General features: G+C 50.1%; 2 protein-coding genes across 2 annotated transcripts; one reads left to right on the top strand and one right to left on the bottom strand.

Annotated features, from left to right (window-relative positions):
- Positions 1–3015: 3015 nt before the first annotated feature.
- On the top strand, positions 3016–4506 carry LOC121300441 (UBX domain-containing protein 6-like). The gene is made up of 4 exons (XM_041229007.1): positions 3016–3162; positions 3273–3370; positions 3989–4064; positions 4371–4506. The coding sequence occupies exons 1-4, from the start codon at positions 3082–3084 to the stop codon at positions 4473–4475; spliced, it is 360 nt and encodes a 119-aa protein (XP_041084941.1). The 5' UTR covers positions 3016–3081; the 3' UTR covers positions 4476–4506.
- A 2435-nt stretch (positions 4507–6941) lies between these two features.
- LOC121300856 (chromatin assembly factor 1 subunit A-like) lies at positions 6942–16562 on the bottom strand. The gene is made up of 15 exons (XM_041229798.1): positions 16312–16562; positions 15226–15276; positions 13955–14892; positions 13304–13363; positions 12500–12741; positions 12280–12340; positions 12101–12169; positions 11786–11991; positions 11296–11467; positions 9481–9561; positions 9286–9393; positions 8721–8973; positions 7877–8352; positions 7506–7593; positions 6942–7141 (listed from the first exon to the last, which is right to left on the bottom strand). Exons 2-15 carry the CDS (start codon positions 15272–15274, stop codon positions 7044–7046), a joined length of 2901 nt encoding a protein of 966 aa, XP_041085732.1. The 5' UTR covers positions 15275–15276; positions 16312–16562; the 3' UTR covers positions 6942–7043.
- Positions 16563–18266: the final 1704 nt, after the last annotated feature.

Genomic DNA, 18266 nt, shown 5'->3' with positions numbered 1-18266 from the left:
GTGTGTGTCTGGTGTTAGAGCAGAGGGACTGGGAGGAGAGTGTGTGTCTGGTGATCTAGTGTGTGTGTGTCTGGTGTTAGAGCAGAGGGACTGGGAGGAGAGTGTGTGTGTCTGGTGTTAGAGCAGAGGGACTGGGAGGAGAGTGTGTGTCTGGTGATCTAGTGTGTGTGTGTCTGGTGTTAGAGCAGAGGGACTGGGAGGAGAGTGTGTGTCTGGTGATCTAGTGTGTGTGTGTCTGGTGTTAGAGCAGAGGGACTGGGAGGAGAGTGTGTGTCTGGTGATCTAGTGTGTGTGTGTGTCTGGTGTTAGAGCAGAGGGACTGGGAGGAGAGTGTGTGTCTGGTGATCTAGTGTGTGTGTGTCTGGTGTTAGAGCAGAGGGACTGGGAGGAGAGTGTGTGTCTGGTGTTAGAGCAGAGGGACTGGGAGGAGAGTGTGTGTCTGGTGTTAGAGCAGAGGGACTGGGAGGAGAGTGTGTGTCTGGTGATCTAGTGTGTGTGTGTCTGGTGTTAGAGCAGAGGGACTGGGAGGAGAGTGTGTGTCTGGTGTTAGAGCAGAGGGACTGGGAGGAGAGTGTGTGTCTGGTGATCTAGTGTGTGTGTGTCTGGTGTTAGAGCAGAGGGACTGGGAGGAGAGTGTGTGTCTGGTGATCTAGTGTGTGTGTGTGTCTGGTGTTAGAGCAGAGGGACTGGGAGGAGAGTGTGTGTCTGGTGATCTAGTGTGTATGTGTCTGGTGTTAGAGCAGAGGGACTGGGAGGAGAGTGTGTGTCTGGTGATCTAGTGTGTGTGTGTGTCTGGTGTTAGAGCAGAGGGACTGGGAGGAGAGTGTGTGTCTGGTGATCTAGTGTGTGTGTGTCTGGTGTTAGAGCAGAGGGACTGGGAGGAGAGTGTGTGTCTGGTGTTGTGTCTGGTGATCTAGTGTGTGTGTGTCTGGTGTTAGAGCAGAGGGACTGGGAGGAGAGTGTGTGTCTGGTGATCTAGTGTGTGTGTGTCTGGTGTTAGAGCAGAGGGACTGGGAGGAGAGTGTGTGTCTGGTGTTAGAGCAGAGGGACTGGGAGGAGAGTGTGTGTCTGGTGATCTAGTGTGTGTGTGTGTCTGGTGTTAGAGCAGAGGGACTGGGAGGAGAGTGTGTGTCTGGTGTTAGAGCAGAGGGACTGGGAGGAGAGTGTGTGTCTGGTGATCTAGTGTGTGTGTGTCTGGTGTTAGAGCAGAGGGACTGGGAGGAGAGTGTGTGTCTGGTGTTAGAGCAGAGGGACTGGGAGGAGAGTGTGTGTCTGGTGATCTAGTGTGTGTGTGTGTGTCTGGTGTTAGAGCAGAGGGACTGGGAGGAGGGTGTGTGTGTCTAGTGTGTGTGTGTCTGGTGTTAGAGCAGTGGGACTGGGAGGAGAGTGTGTGGTGTTAGAGCAGAGGGACTGGGAGGAGAGTGTCTGTCTGGTGATCTAGTGTGTGTGTGTCTGGTGTTAGAGCAGAGGGACTGGGAGGAGAGTGTGTGTCTGGTGTTAGAGCAGAGGGACTGGGAGGAGAGTGTGTGTCTGGTGATCTAGTGTGTGTGTGTCTGGTGTTAGAGCAGAGGGACTGGGAGGAGAGTGTGTGTCTGGTGATCTAGTGTGTGTGTGTCTGGTGTTAGAGCAGAGGGACTGGGAGGAGAGTGTGTGTCTGGTGATCTAGTGTGTGTGTGTCTGGTGTTAGAGCAGAGGGACTGGGAGGAGAGTGTGTGTCTGGTGATCTAGTGTGTGTGTCTGGTGTTAGAGCAGAGGGACTGGGAGGAGAGTGTGTGTCTGGTGATCTAGTGTGTGTGTGTCTGGTGTTAGAGCAGAGGGACTGGGAGGAGAGTGTGTGTCTGGTGATCTAGTGTGTGTGTGTCTGGTGTTAGAGCAGAGGGACTGGGAGGAGAGTGTGTGTCTGGTGATCTAGTGTGTGTGTGTGTCTGGTGTTAGAGCAGAGGGACTGGGAGGAGAGTGTGTGTCTGGTGATCTAGTGTGTGTGTGTCTGGTGTTAGAGCAGAGGGACTGGGAGGAGAGTGTCTGTCTGGTGATCTAGTGTGTGTGAGTCTGGTGTGTGTCTGGTGTTAGAGGAGAGTGTGTGTCTGGTGTTAGAGCAGAGTGTGTGGGAGGTCTGGTGGTGATCTAGTGTGTAGTGTGTGTGTGTCTGGTGTTAGAGCAGAGGGACTGGGAGGAGAGTGTGTGTCTGGTGATCTAGTGTGTGTGTGTCTGGTGTTAGAGCAGAGGGACTGGGAGGAGTGTGTGTGTCTGGTGTTAGAGCAGAGGGACTGGGAGGAGAGTGTGTGTCTGGTGATCTAGTGTGTGTGTGTGTCTGGTGTTAGAGCACTGGGAGGGACTGGGAGGAGAGTGTGTGTCTGGTGTTAGAGCAGAGGGACTGGGAGGAGAGTGTGTGTCTGGTGATCTAGTGTGTGTGTGTCTGGTGTTAGAGCAGAGGGACTGGGAGGAGAGTGTGTGTGTGTCTGGTGTTAGAGCAGAGGGACTGGGAGGAGAGTGTGTGTCTGGTGATCTGGGAGGTGTGTGTGTGTCTGGTGTTAGAGCAGAGGGACTGGGAGGAGAGTGTGTGTCTGGTGATCTAGTGTGTGTGTGTGTCTGGTGTTAGAGCAGAGGGACTGGGAGGAGAGTGTGTGTCTGGTGATCTAGTGTCTGTGTGTGTCTGGTGTTAGAGCAGAGGGACTGGGAGGAGAGTGTGTGTCTGGTGTTAGAGCAGAGGGACTGGGAGGGGAGTGTGTGTCTGGTGTTAGAGCAGAGGGACTGGGAGGAGAGTGTCTGTCTGGTGATCTAGTGTGTGTGTGTCTGGTGTTAGAGCAGAGGGACTGGGAGGAGAGTGTGTGTCTGGTGTTAGAGCAGAGGGACTGGGAGGAGAGTGTGTGTCTGGTGATCTAGTGTGTGTGTTTCTGGTGTTGAGGAAGTCTTGCATGATGCCCTGAGTGATGCAATATCCCAGCCTGACATCACAATGGAAGCTCTGTCTCGTTTACTCTCTTTCCTTGTTTCTTCCAGTGAAGAGATACCTGCTGCCTTTATTCCTCCCCCCAGGGATCGTGCCACTTAAGGAGGACCCTGCATCACTCTGTGTCCGGCATGTATTTCACCTGCCCGCTGACCGGAGCCACCTTAACAAAGGGCGAGCGGGAGGCTCACATTAAAGAAGCCATCCTCATGGTAGGACTGTCTCAGAGTGGATTGTCCAGCGCGCCTCTCTTCACTCTCTTTCCCAGGGCAGCGCTGCTGGGCTCAGGGAGGGCTCACTGCATTTCCCTTTCCTTTCATAGAAATTTGCTGAAGACCCGGTGGAAGCCTCTGTCATGATGGTGCACATGTTTAACAAGGACAGGGAGAAGGTGAAGGCAGCTGCTGAGGTCATCGCAAAGTGAGTCCGTGACTAACGAAGCACAACCTGTTCCAGAAGCACGGGTCCACGCCAAAGAGGCAACACGACAGCATCTCTATCTCTGTTTATCTCTATCTCTATATGTAGCTTTGTCTATCTCTCTGTCTGTATCTATCTCCTAGATCCTATCTCTGTATCTATCTCTATGTCTATTTCTGTCTCTATATCTATCTAGTGTCTGTTGGGCTCAGGGTGTAAATACATACAAGTTGTTTTGTTTTACTTATTCAAAGTTTTATTTTGTGTAAATATAAGTTTTGCTGTTTCCTGAAATGCAAGTCCAATTAAGAGCAATAGTTGATCATCTCTGTAATAACAAAAAAAAATACACACGCATAAATATACTTCAAGTTGAATATCTCACATCAGTTTCCCAGTGTTCTTCCATCTGGTAAAAGTGGCACATGACTGCCACCTGCTGGAGAAGTAAATAAATTAATACTTGTTGTGTATACATAGTGGCAGATTGTCTCCATCTGCTGGTCACAAGTTTGAACTACACCGTGGTGAGCCTGCCTCTCTAATGTAGAGAATGTAGAGAAATAATATCACAGCTGGTTGTTGCTGGCAACAGCCTGTCCTTGTTTTCTGTTTTAGGTACATTGATAACATCTGCGAAAACCCCACTGAAGAGAAATACAGGAAAATCCGATTGCAGAATAAAATCTTCCAGGTGAAGCCTCTTTATTTAAAGACAGACGTGTTTCATTTCACAGGAATGCCCAGCGTTGCTGAATGTATTATTTTGAGCTGATTGGTTAAATTAATTTCTACAGTAGCTCAGCTCAGTTATATTAATTTCAGCTGAGCTCTTTTTGCAGTGTCTGTGTGTGTGTTTGTGTGTCTGTCTATCTGTGTGTCACTCTGTCCCAGCTCTGATCCTGGTCTTTGTTCCCCAGTAGAGGGTGAGCTGTTGGTCTGTCTGTGTGTGTGTGTGTATGTCGCGTGGTCCCAGCTCCAATCCCTGTCTGTTTCCCAGGAGAGGGTGAGCTGTCTCGAGGGCACCCAGGAATTCCTCCAGTCCATCGGCTTTGAGAATCAGCGACTGCCTGTGCCTGGACAAGGTAACCCAACAGTGTGTTGAGAGTCTCTTGGTATTTTTAAATGCATCTCTGTTGAGCGGCCTGCAGGGAGACCTGCTTGACTAATGAAGCCTTTGGTCAACTGGAACCCAGATCTTCCACGCGTAGCCCTGTGCTCTGGAGAAGCTCCTGGCTGAAAGGGGGTAGCTGGCATTGCTGCGATTCTCTTTCAAAGGAGGAATAATGTTTGTAAATGAATGTAGCTGAATGGGATTTCATTTCCAGTCATATTGTTTTAACACATGTATCTTTATTTTGAATCCTTAATGTTAATACTAATTTCTGTTTCTATTATCAAAGAGGTGAGTCACCCAGTATCTTCCAGATGAATTTAACAGTACATTTCAGCAAACAAAACAGGTGGCTGACTAGAATTTCACAAAGGAAACGACCTGATTGACTTTGAACTGCCATAAACCAGCATTAGAGTCCCTTGAAACAGTTTAATACCAGGGCATGTGTTTCTAACAGTTTTACAGTATTTATAGGAGCTGAAAGCTGCCATAGTGTGACCTGGGTTGAGAAGGGATTCATTTCAGAGACTGCTTCATAGAATAACGAGGGTGCTTTGATGTCAGGTTTTAAAAACCTCAATAACGATTGGTCCTGGGAGAGCACTTGGGAACAACCCTTGAGTTTGCTGATGAAGCTGCTTGCAGCTGCTGCTGTGCATGCGTGTGTGTGTGCGTGATGAAAACTCCCTTTTAAACACAAGCGCCAGTCTTGATATTTTGTTGTCCTCGTGTTCTGGAGCATCAATCCCTCCCCAGAGGAATGTTTGTTTTCACTGTAGTCGGATTGCACGGGGAAGCAAGCATCAGACCCAGGATAACAAATACATACAAGCTGGGAAGTGCCAGGGTTAAGTGAAATGAGGTTTGCGCACACATCACTGCTCAATCTTTTACTGCAAAACTGATGAAGATGACAGATATGCACTATATTGTAGCAGAGGGCAAGGACCCTGTATACACTAAACCTTCTGTTATATTTGTACTGTGAACAGTTTAATCAGCAGACATGCTTTCATGTCACAGGATGCCTCCTGAACACTGGAAACAAGCAGCCCCTGCTTTGTAACGGCACACTGGATCGAGCTGATTCAGCATTGTTGTTGTATTAATTAAAACTTTTTTTTTTTATTTAAATCTGTTAAAATAAAGTATGGAGAACTGTTTGTTTTGTTTTGAATTGTTGGCAGGCAGATCAAAATACAAAGTGGACAGAACTGCAGACTAGAGCAACAACGTTTAGAGGAAAACAAACAGATTTTAAAAAATTACTACACACAAAAACAAACACTAAAATTACTGAACAAACAGAGGCCCCTCATTCATGCCCTTGAGCAGCCCAGCAACAGTTTGCAGCTGCAGAGCCAGGATTTGAAAACTAGCCGCAGTTCATCCAGTGCTTCAGTCGCAGTGTGTCCACTTCCATTGAAGGAGGCCCCATTCCTCCCCACAAACAGCTCCTCAATGACCCAGAAAGTGTCAATAAAAATAAAACCACAGTGATTCAGAATACAGGAGTCCTGACAGCATTGGGACTGGGCTGCAAGTCCACATCAAGGGCAGTCCATTGAAGGTTACTGTGAGCTCAGCAACACTGCGGGCAATGCAGACAAACCCAGCGAGGATTATCAGAGGAGATGCTGCTCAGCACCCAGCCTGGAGAGAACAGCGTGAACGATGCAACAGGAGCTTCGGTCACAGCACTGCTGTGCAGAGAGACTTCACACACGGACCTGGGCTCTACAAAACAACACTGAGTGATGCACTACTGCAATACAACACCGGACATGACTGATTCTTCAAGACCACAGCGGTTACATTCTTTACGAGTTTTGTGTTGTTGTTTGTTTAATATACATAATGCTTTATTAAAAAAAAAAAAAAAAAAAGACAACAACTGAATATGAAATATTTCTCCCATCTCCTAACAAGAGAGTGCCTAACCCCCTAAAAAAAACCCAATGCATTGAAGCATGAAAGTGAGAATGTCAGTTCAGGAGGGAACGAAGATGAAACCCTCCACAGTACCAATCCCAGAATGAAAAGCAACCTGCCAAGCTGCAGGCACTACCCTGCCAGACACAGCTCTGTCAGAGGGCAATCACACACACGAGGGAACAGTTCTCTCAGAGGGCAATCGCACACACGAGGGAACAGTTCTCTCAGAGGGTAATCACACAGACGAGGGAACAGCTCTCTCAGAGGGGAATCACACAGACAAGGGAACAGCTCTCTCAGAGGGGAATCGCACAGACGAGAGAACAGCTCTCTCAGAGGGGAATCGCACAGACGAGGGAACAGCTCTCAGAGGGGACGGGAGGAGGGGAATCATACACACGAGGGAACAGGATAAAGTGTTACATTTCCTTTAAATTTTTTTTTTTTTTTGTTAAGACTTTTATACAGACATTTTATACTGACATTTGTTCAAGCATTTCAAAAACGAATCCGTCCACACACACGGAAGAACGTTTAATATATATAAAAAACACACACACACGAACACAGTAAAATAACAGCCTACGTGCAAACAACACGTCAGAATGGAAATGCCAGGGTTCAGACTCTGGAGGCAGAGGGGCAGGGAGGGGCTGCAGGAGAGGGGCTGGAGGATACCACTTCCATCTGGACACTGTCAGCACAGCTCTGCTTAGAGTCTGCAACAAAAAACACACAAATACTACAACTAGACAACTTCTGAACTCAGAAACAATCTGTCAAGCAGTCGAGGGCTCTTCTTAAAGCCACCTGCATTGTTCACAGAAAAACGTCTACAAGCGTGAATACTCACAAGATCCTAAAATCTGGTTAAAACTTAACCTCAAAGTGTAGGGACGAGGCTTCTGGTATTATCTGGTGCAACTGGGAGCTCAGGAAGCAGACAGGGACTAAACTGGGATTTGAACCCAGGCTCTCCAGGCAAGGTCACTGGTTTGTTTCTGGGAAAGCTCCATGCTGAAACCCTGTGGAGCAGGGGCAGCAGGAGGGGGGAGTAGGGGCAGTAGGGGCAGCAGTGCTCACCTGTACTCTGTATGATCACGCAGTCTGGATCATCCTCATCCTCCTCTGTGTCAGCCTGGAACCCGTCTGTCTCCATCCCTTCAGACTGCTGGGAGCAAAAAACACAGGAGTGAGCTTGGACTGCCTCGCACTGAACAGCAGCACCATGCAATACACACTAGAAACACACACACTGTACTACAATACACTGTACCAGAAACCCCCACAAACACACACACACACACACACTGCACTACACTGTACCAGAAACCCCCCCCAAACACACTCTACTGCAATACACTGTACTGGGGTTCGAAACGCACACACACTGTACCAGGGTTCGAAATGCACACACTCGCTCACTATATTGTAGATGTTTAAAGTCAGCCTACCTGCTCGGCCCCTTTCGATTTCCTCATGAACTTGGTGATGGACATGCTGCCTTTCTGCTTCCTCTTGGCAGAGCCGGACGCTGCCAGTGACGATGACGAGGAGAGGGGGGTGCTGTGTGTGCTGCCCCCTCCCGTGCCCGCAGTGCCAGCCTCCTCCCTGCCTGTGTAGGGCACCTGGGTGATGTAGCTCCACTGGCAGGGCACGGGCAGCTCCTCTTGAGAGAACCTCTTCAGCACGGCCTCGTGCACGTACCAGCACCAGCGCCGCAGCGCCGGCCGCTTCTCGTACACCGCGCTCTCCGAGATCAGCCGCTTCAGACGGTATTTCGAGGGCACGCTGTCCTCGCTGCTGCCTGCCAGAGAGTCCGGGGGGCTGGGCAGCCCCGCTCTCCCGCGCCAGCACTCCTGGAACTCCCGGATGATGGCTTTGCTGCCGTTCACGTTACCGTGGAGCAGGGGCAGCATCTGGGACAGGACTGCAGGCAGAACGGGGAGTTACAGCTAGCGGCAACGCAGTCTGCCTCTACAGCACACAGTGCAGCTGTATACAGAAATACAAACTAGGTAACCCCCGGAAACATCAATCTAAATAAGGTACATTAGTATTTCACTAATTAGAATTGTTTTTTTGTTTTTTTTTAATCTGTTTATCATACGATTATTGAAATGCAATCCAGCTACAAAAAACTTGTTTAATAGACACATATTTCAGCTAGTGCTACCTCACACTGCGTTTGAGAAGCGCTACCACTCTCTACTGTACACAAGTACTGGTACCAGCCAGTCAGCATGCATTGCGCCTAGAAGAATCATCTTACTGAAGAGCAGCCCCTCCCGGACTCACTGTGATCGTCCCTCTTCTCTTTGCTCATGCTCTCGGGGGTCCCCGCCTCGTCCCCCAGCCGCGTGTCCAGCACACACACAGCATAGTCCCGCAGGGTCCTCAGCACCGTGTCCTCGGGGGGCCCCTCGCACTCCCACACGCAGCCCAGCACCACAGCCTGTAGCACCTTCACCCTGCCCTTCGACAGCAGCTCGTCCCACTCCCTCGCCTTCAGCTTCTGACGCACCTTCTGGTTCTCTGGGTCCGCAGACTCCTGTCACTCACACACACAGGGGACAGGAATGAGACTCCTGCTGAGTAGCACTTTCAGCCGTTCCAGGTTTTCTAATTTAATAGTGCCAGGACAAGCCAAATGTTTTTCAAAATGTGCCCGAATAACCTTTCATTTTGAATCAGGTGGAACAAAGATGTTTTTGTCTGTTGATAAAGTCTGTTGATAAAGTCTGTTCTGTGAACAAACAGGAACCTCAGCTTGGTTATTTCTGCCACTCAATGGCGTTTCTAACAGCAGTTCCATTATTCAGATCTTTGTAACACAGACCCAGTTAACCAGGCATTGCCTTACCTCTTCCGACGCCCCCTCCCCATCAGAGAGGTAACCGTGGGGAACGAAGAAGCCGTCATCATCTTCATCGTCCCCTGCAGCTTCCCCTCCCCCGTCGTCATCATCATCCTGTACAGAGAGACACAGACACAGAGTCAGTGCAATACTCTTGCAGTGCAGTCACAGGGCAAGGGGATAGGCTGCTGCTGCACTCACCCCTTCACTGTGCGACAGAGACTCTCCTGGCTCCTCCTCCTCCCATTCCTCATCACTGTCCACCTCGTAATCCAGGAGCTCCTGAGGGAAGAAACAAACTCAGTGAGCAGGGATCTATAGACACACACACACACACACACACACACACACACACACACACACACAGTGAGCAGGGATCTAGAGAGACACACACACGGTGAGCAGGGATCTATAGACACACAAACACACAGTGAGCAGGGATCTATAGAGACACACACAGTGAGCAGGGATCTATAGAGACACACACCACACAGGCACAGTGAGCAGGGATCTATAGAGACACACACACAGTGAGCAGGGATCTATAGAGACACACACACACAGTGAGCAGGGATCTATAGAGACACACACACACACAGTGAGCAGGGATCTATAGAGACACACACACACAGTGAGCAGGGATCTATAGAGACACACACACAGTGAGCAGGGATCTATAGAGACACACACACAGTGAGCAGGGATCTATAGACACACACACACACACAGTGAGCAGGGATCTATAGAGACACACACACAGTGAGCAGGGATCTATAGAGACACACACACAGTGAGCAGGGATCTATAGAGACACACACACAGTGAGCAGGGATCTATAGAGACACACACACAGTGAGCAGGGATCTATAGAGACACACACACAGTGAGCAGGGATCTATAGAGACACACACACAGTGAGCAGGGATCTATAGAGACACACACACAGTGAGCAGGGATCTATAGAGACACACACACAGTGAGCAGGGATCTATAGAGATCTATAGAGACGCACACGGTGAGCAGGGATCTATAGAGACACACACACAGTGAGCAGGGATCTATAGAGACACACACACACACAGTGAGCAGGGATCTATAGAGACACACACACACACAGTGAGCAGGGATCTATAGAGACACACACACAGTGAGCAGGGATCTATAGAGACACACACACAGTGAGCAGGGATCTATAGAGACACACACACAGTGAGCAGGGATCTATAGAGACACACACACAGTGAGCAGGGATCTATAGAGACACACACACAGTGAGCAGGGATCTATAGAGACACACACACACACAGTGAGCAGGGATCTATAGAGACACACACACACACACAGTGAGCAGGGATCTATAGAGACACACACACAGTGAGCAGGGATCTATAGAGACACACACACGGTGAGCAGGGATCTATAGAGACACACACACAGTGAGCAGGGATCTATAGAGACACACACACAGTGAGCAGGGATCTATAGAGACACACACACAGTGAGCAGGGATCTATAGAGACACACACACAGTGAGCAGGGATCTATAGAGACACACACACAGTGAGCAGGGATCTATAGAGACACACACACAGTGAGCAGGGATCTATAGAGACACACACACAGTGAGCAGGGATCTATAGAGACACACACACAGTGAGCAGGGATATATAGAGACACACACACAGTGAGCAGGGATCTATAGAGACACACACACAGTGAGCAGGGATCTATAGAGACACACACACAGTGAGCAGGGATCTATAGAGACACACACACAGTGAGCAGGGATCTATAGAGACACACACACAGTGAGCAGGGATCTATAGAGACACACACACAGTGAGCAGGGATCTATAGAGACACACACACAGTGAGCAGGGATCTATAGAGACACACACACAGTGAGCAGGGATCTATAGAGACACACACACAGTGAGCAGGGATCTATAGAGACACACACACAGTGAGCAGGGATCTATAGAGACACACACACAGTGAGCAGGGCCCCTGTCCCACCTTGTCCTGGCTCAGGGGTCTGCGAGGCTTGATCTTGCTGCTCCTCTTCCTCCAGGTGCCCCAGTAGGCCGGCCGGTAATTCTCACAGAAGTGAAGCAGCTTCATGCGGCCGCACTCCTTTCGGGCTGGGACTCCATCAGGCTTGCTGCCCTCCACCAGAACCACACAATCACTGCGGGGGAGAGAGGGTTAGCTTGCACTGTACCGGTAACCAGAACCACACACACAGACCAGCGCTGAGTTACCACAATGATCGGGGTTCAATCAGCCCCGCACATCTCATGTTGCAGGAGCCTGGCGGCACCCAGTCCTTTCAGCACCACTAATATGAAGTTTGAATGTAAAGCAACACTTGGATAATTGCCTTGAATGCGTTCATTCGGTTTCTGAAACACCTTTAAACTCAAAAGGGGGAGTTTAGCGGAGGGTGTTTTATGCCTCTGGTTGCTCCCTGGGGGTGCAGAAGCTGTGGTCCTGCCTGGTCTCTCACCTGGTTCTGGGGTTGGTCGGACCGCTCCGACGAGGCTTGCGGCTCTTCCACTCGAGAAGCCCGTTTGCAGACCGGTCCGGTGCCTGCAGGTACTGGTCCAGCTGCTCCAGAACCTCCTGGTCACACAGAACCCGAGTCAGGGGTGCCAGAGTCATGTTCTCCTTGATCTCGAAGGGAGCGAACTTCCCGCAGGCTGCAGCCAGAGTCTGGAGAAACGGGCGTCGTTAATTCTTACGTTCATTTTAATATTTCTAAACACCCCTCCCTTCTCCCCTGTTAACTGCAGCGCGTGCACGGCTCTACAGCGGTTCCTACCCTGGGAGCCTGTAGGGTCTTGGGTTTCTGGAAGAACCTCCTGATCTCTGCTTTTTCTGCTTTCACACGCTGGAAATGAGAAGAACAAACAACAGCAAAGTCAGCGAAACGAACGCCATGGCGACCAGGCGCTTGATCTTCAAGCACAGAGGAGCCCCAGATCCAAAAGTGCAGCTCACCTCTTTCTCCTCCTTCAACCGTTTCTCTTCCTCTTTCTTACGCTTCTCTTCTAGCTTGGCTCTGGGGGGGGTGGGGGGGGGAAAAATTACTACTTTGAAGTTTTGCTGCACAACAGTTTAAACAAACACCCCGCTTCCCTGGAGCTTTGGACTGCCTGACAGAGAAACTAACTGAACGAAACCCAAGTCTCCGGCGCGCCGGGAAGGGAAGAGCACTCACTCCAGAGCCTCCTGCTTCTCTTTCCGCTTCTCCTCTTTCACAAGCAGTTTCTCAGCTTTCTCTCTCTCCTCCTTCTCCCTCTTCTCTCGCTTCTCCTTCTCCCGGGCCTCCTTCTCCTCCTCCCTCCTCTTCTTCGCCTCTTCCTTCGCTCGCTCCTTGGCAGCCTTTGCCTCCTCCCTCGTTCTCTCCCTCTCTTCCTTCTCCGCCTGCAGCTTGATGCGCTTGTCCTCGCGCTCCTGGTCCTGAGAGAACACGAGACAGACTGAACATTCAACAGAACCCTGCTGCACATTGCAGAGGAGGCTGCACCAGCATGGGCATGTGTAACAATGCACACACAAGACTCACTGTTAGCATCTCACGAGTCCAATACGCAAAAAAGCCAACGCAAACGACCCCCACAGAAACAAACTTTACCTCCTAATTCAGGGATGGAAATAAGAATACTATTGCATGGCAGCTTCAGCCATTCCAGGTTTTACTACAAGCTTGATTAGCCACTGTGTACAGGTACCATGCTCAGGTGTGTCTTATTAAACTTAGCAAAACTAGGAACGGATCAAGCCACTATGCAACGGGAGTCTTATTTTCCACCCCTGTACTTAATGAGAACTCACTACATTCAGGCAAAACGTTTCAGCTAATGCCTTCTTTCCAAGTCAGTATGTTTACCTACTTGAAGTAGCAAGAAAATAACACACATGAGATAGATAGATAAATAGATAGATGACACCCATCTGCATGGAAATATATTAACTGCAACAAACTCCACATGGGGAAACAATCCCGTGAAAACGCCCTCACCTTCAGCGAACGCCTCTTTGCTTTTTCTTCTGTGCTTCCCTTGATCTTTGGAGTCTGCGGCTAGAGAGGAATAAAAAAAGCACAAATTACCCGTCTCACTTCACCAGACCTGGAGGACACCCAATCCTAATCCCCACCCCAATCCCTACCCCTCAAAACTGAACATGCTCCCCCCCAGACACCAGCCTGGGGGGCTGCACCAGACACTACACCTCCTTTTAATAGTCAGGCTTTACAAGCATGGACAACAGCTACACAAAACTTCCATTACGATCAAAAGAGACTCACCCCAGCCTTCCTTACAATGATTATCAATACACAACAATTGCATGTACTGTATATCGTGCCTTTCGCAGTATAAGAACACTGCTGCAAGTTTCAACAGTTACTCAGCATTGCAATCTACCCCATATTATCTGAACAGACCATAATGAAATGAAAAAAATGAATCTGTGAACACACAGCGGCCTTGCTCTAGTGCCTCGTTTACAAACACTCCAGCACCTTCACGGTTAAAACTCCATATTCACAATCCACAAAGTTACGCCCAGCGACCAGCTGCTGGGCAGGATTAGTATCCAACACAACCAGGGGCAAGGTCAAGAAATAAAGGGCCAGCCTCTCCTCCCTGGCTCCCCAATCAGCACCCACCTTGTGCGTGGGAGTGCTGGCGCTGTGGGAGCCCGTGCTCCTGCCCCCCTCGGGAGAGCTCTCTGCAGCGGACAGAGAGCTGACTGAGGAGGGAGACAGGAGGGAGTCGTTCTCTGGACTCAGCTCTTCTTCCTCCGTCTCCTCTGTCACCCGACTCTCATCCAGACTCTCAGTCCTCAGAGGGTTCCCCTCCTCGGCCGTCCCTTCCCTGTGCTGCTCCCCAGGCTCTGGCCCTGCTCTGGGAGTCCTCTTTGCCTTGCTACTGATTTTCTTGTCAGTGTTGCTGGAGGAATCCAGGTCTCCGTTCACACTTATCTCCATCTCGCAGTCCGATTGGTCTGCTGCACTGGTTTCCATGGCAACGTCAGCTGGGGGACAAGCCCGCCTGCTAGGCAGCGTCCCAGCCTGTGTGCTGTCCTGGTTCAGTTCGTCCTCTCTCTGTGTGCTGTCCTGGTTCAGTTCGTCCTCTCTCTGTGTGCTGTCCTGGTTCAGTTCGTCCTCTCTCTGTGTGCTGTCCTGGTTCAGTTCGTCCTCTCTCTGTGTGCTGTCCTGGTTCAGTTCGTCCTCTCTCTGTGTGCTGTCCTGGATCAGTTTGCTCTCTCTCACAGCAGTGTGGTCTGCTGGGCAGGGGGCAGAGTTGGAGTCCTCAGTGAGGTCGATGGTCAGGCAGGGAGTGTCCGTGCTCTTCCCTTTGCCCCCGCCCCTCCCTCCAGCCCGGCTCATGAATGTGTCCAGCGGCCCCCTGCCGTTGACCAGCGTGTCTGCAGAGGGCGCCTCTAGCTGCAGGGAGGGGTAGTGCTCGTTCTCCACGTCGCTGGCGGAGGTGTGGAGGTGCTGTTTAGGGGCGCTGGAAGGGCCGTGCTGGCGGGGTTTCTTGAGCTCCACAGACTCCCCATTCTCCTTGGGGACGGGGTTCAGGCGCTTGAAGGGCAGACGAGCTGCAGAGGAAAGAGAAGAAAGAACAGTCTTTACAGGAGCCAGCTGAGTGATCAAACCGGGTCAGGCCGAGTGATCAAACCGGGTCAGGCCGAGTGGTCAAACCGGGTCAGGCCGAGTGGTCAAACCGGGTCAGGCCGAGTGGTCAAACCGGGTCAGGCCGAGTGGTCAAACCGGGTCAGGCCGAGTGGTCAAACCGGGTCTGGCTGGTCCCTGGTTAAAGGAGGACCAGCAGCTGAACACAATCAGTCAGTGCAAATGTGAGGCCAGCCTTTACTTTCATCACATCAGCACAGGAAACAGAGGAGAGAAATGAGAAAAGGAGCGACACTTACCTTGAACTAACTTCTTTGCTGCAGCACCGGATTTAGCTTTACACTCCATACCTGGAAACACAAACAGAGCGGGACCGAGTCATTCTTTCACTTTGCACTTATTAATATCACACTCACACACTTTCATTGGGGAGGTTTGTTATTACAAGTTCGGAAATCCTAAAAAGAAAAGTCATAAGAACTTGACAACAAGCACCAAAAACGACTGAGATACCTCCGAGTTAAGAAACACACACTCGTGTGAAGCGGAGCGGGCACTTGTATGCAATGTAGCCGCGTCCCCTGGAGCCCGACAGCGCGCTCTGAGGCAGATTTATTAACCCGTCTGCTTTATTTTTACACTCCCGCCTTCGTCTGGTCAATCGGTAAACAAACCCCTTAGACAAGAGACTGAGCGGCGGAAGAGCACAGGCCACTACCGAAACTGTACGAGCAACGCCAGCGTGTCTGCAAAACCCGACAAAGCATCCCCCGCGTTTATTAAAGACAAGCCAGTCCCCAGCTCCGATCAGCTTGAGAAGAGATTTCACAGGACAACACCGCGCACCGCTCGGAGAGGACAGTCTTTAAAGACAATCCCACTGGGGGCAGCTTATAAAGCACTGGCGCGAATAACTGCATTTCTATCTAAATGCACCAGAGCTCCGCTACTGGGAAACCACGGCCGGTCAGTGGCAAAATCGAACCGAAACAAAATGAAAAACCGCTCCGAGTACCAAGATAAAAACATATTGTCCGTCTGTCCCTTCTGGCTAAAACTTCTAATTTACAAAGAAGATAAATCTTTTACAAACGTTCAACATTACAGTTTTGTTTATTTTTTCTGTATTGCCTATTTCCAGACTGCCGGACTGCCCCGCATTCCTGTCTCACTTCCCGCTCCCCCTGGCCGGCACCGCCTTGCCGGTAAGGCCCGCATCCCCGTGTTGTCATAAAACAAAACCCCCCAAAACCTGACTTGATCACAATGCCTAGAAAGTAAACCCCCGACCTTTCCCTAGCAGTGATGCGCTGAGCCCCGTTATTCTCGCCCGGGTAGCTCCCCCTGGCTCGGTTCGGTTCCGAATCCCCCGCAGAGTCACTCACTTTTCCTCCTGTCGGGTCAGTCCGCCGCCCCGGGACACCGGGTTACAACAAACCCACAGGTGGGCAAAAAAAACCCTGTTTATCCGCTCACAAGGACCCGGCGTCTCAACAAGCCGCTGCCCAGCGGAGCTATCTCATACCGCAGCGTCCGGTTTTGTCTGTGTTTTATCGCTGGCTTTAGCCCCGGCTCGGCTCGGCTCGGCTCGGACCCGCTCGGCTCACACAGCCAGCTCCAGCTCTGAATTGGCGGGAGCTGGTCGGAAGCTGCGCTGATTGGTCGAGGCGCATGTGCTGCTTTGTTTCATCACTACGTAAGACGTGCGTGTGTAGCTGGGTTTTTAAGAGAGGCTCAAATGCAAAGTGCGGAATCGTTTATAAATAAACTGTGATTGCAAAGTGGATTTAAAAAAATAATAATTATGCAACAACAGTGTGTCAGCATTTAGTAAACAAACGCCGATTTTATTTTGCACGATCCACGTATGTTTGTATTTTTTTTTTAGAGAGATTAAATGGTAGCCGTATTTGTCCAGAGATGACAAAGGAGAAGTGATCCCTTTTATTGGACTAACTAAATAATAATTATTCACAAGCTTTCAAGACCCCAAAGGTGTCTTTTTTCAGGTGAAAGGAAAGAGAGATTGATGTATACATTCAAAGGTTGCATCAGAACTTTAACAAAAAGAACCCATTTTGAATCGCTACAATTCTTTCTGTCAGTAAAAATGAACTACAACCTTGCAGTGAACTCGAAATCGCCCTGTTAAAGGCGTGATTTTTCACGCCACAGTCACGTTTAGAAACTCTACTGTGCAGTTATCAAACACAGGAATGAAATAACAGTCTGGATCCCCACATCTACCGTCCAGTTCTTCATCGCCAGCGTGTGAAGCGCTTACAGGTCTCAGTGTTACAACAGCTGATGAAAGCAGGATTCGCAGGGGGCTGAAACCACATGTCCTCAGACGTCCAGTCACATCCCAGGCGAGGATCAGTGTTCATCAAGCCGGTAAATTCAAAGTGAAATGCGATACTGTGGCCAAAGAGGGCGCTTTTGTGCGTGATTTGTAGACAGTGAACCGGGTTTAAATAATTCATTTCGTTGTACCTTCTTTTCCAAAGGCTACAATAACCATTGCATCCTATGGGTGGTGTGTATCTCCTCACATATCTTCACATGCACTGCATTCATTTTTTGAAGAGTTCAATTATGCTTTGACTGACAACTTATTTCTCCCATCTGGTTGAAGAATGAATTTCGGGAGGGTTCAAACCCTAAAACCACTCTATCCACTGCCGTACAGCTGTGTGGGTCAATGTCGCCTGGGCGTCTGTTTACAATACTCTTGATAATTATGGCATAAAGAACCCGAGAATACTGGCCAGGCTTTCAAACCCAATTGACGAGCCTGATCGGAACACCGCTCATTATAAGCAGCAATGTTCACCACAAAGGACACTGCTATGGTGACGTCATGACACCGCCAGACAGCTGCCAGCCAGGTCGCGGTCATTCAATACCGCCCAGTGGGTCCCCGCCCCCTGCTATCAGATAACGGGGAGAGAGAAGGAGAGCGTGCACAGGTGAGAGCTCCAGAGAGGGAGCGTGCATAGGTGAGAGCTCCAGAGAGAGAGCGTGCACAGGTGAGAGCTCCAGAGAGAGAGCGTGCACAGGTGAGAGCTCCAGAGAGAGAGCGTGCACAGGTGAGAGCTCCAGAGAGAGAGCGTGCACAGGTGAGAGCTCCAGAGAGAGAGCGTGCACAGGTGAGAGCTCCAGAGAGAGAGCGTGCACAGGTGGGAGCTGCTGAAAGAGATCGCTAACGACGCTGCCATCATAAGGTCGTCCAGCTGCCCGGCTGCCGACTGCTAGACACACAGATCTCGTGAGTTTACAGGTGTTTGCAGACACAGGTAAGGATCTGTAAAGAAGGTTAATAATGCTCTCTCTCTCTCTC

This window comes from Polyodon spathula, chromosome 26 (genome assembly GCF_017654505.1).
Source record: "Polyodon spathula isolate WHYD16114869_AA chromosome 26, ASM1765450v1, whole genome shotgun sequence".
NCBI lineage: Eukaryota > Metazoa > Chordata > Actinopteri > Acipenseriformes > Polyodontidae > Polyodon > Polyodon spathula.
Note: the sequence above shows the minus strand (reverse complement) of the source record. Positions and strands in the feature narration are given on the sequence as shown.

Coding starts and splice junctions, on each gene's coding strand:
- LOC121300441 (XM_041229007.1), top strand. CDS start 3,082: ATGTATTTCACCTGCCCGCTGACCGGAGCCACCTTAACAAAGGGCGAG. Junction 3,371..3,988: donor GCTGCTGAGGTCATCGCAAA/GTGAGTCCGTGA, acceptor TTTCTGTTTTAG/GTACATTGATAACATCTGCG. Junction 4,065..4,370: donor TGCAGAATAAAATCTTCCAG/GTGAAGCCTCTT, acceptor TCTGTTTCCCAG/GAGAGGGTGAGCTGTCTCGA.
- LOC121300856 (XM_041229798.1), bottom strand. CDS start 15,274: ATGGAGTGTAAAGCTAAATCCGGTGCTGCAGCAAAGAAGTTAGTTCAA. Junction 13,364..13,954: donor CCAGCACTCCCACGCACAAG/GTGGGTGCTGAT, acceptor ATTCCTCTCTAG/CCGCAGACTCCAAAGATCAA. Junction 8,974..9,285: donor GGGAGGGGGCGTCGGAAGAG/GTAAGGCAATGC, acceptor TGTGAGTGACAG/GAGTCTGCGGACCCAGAGAA.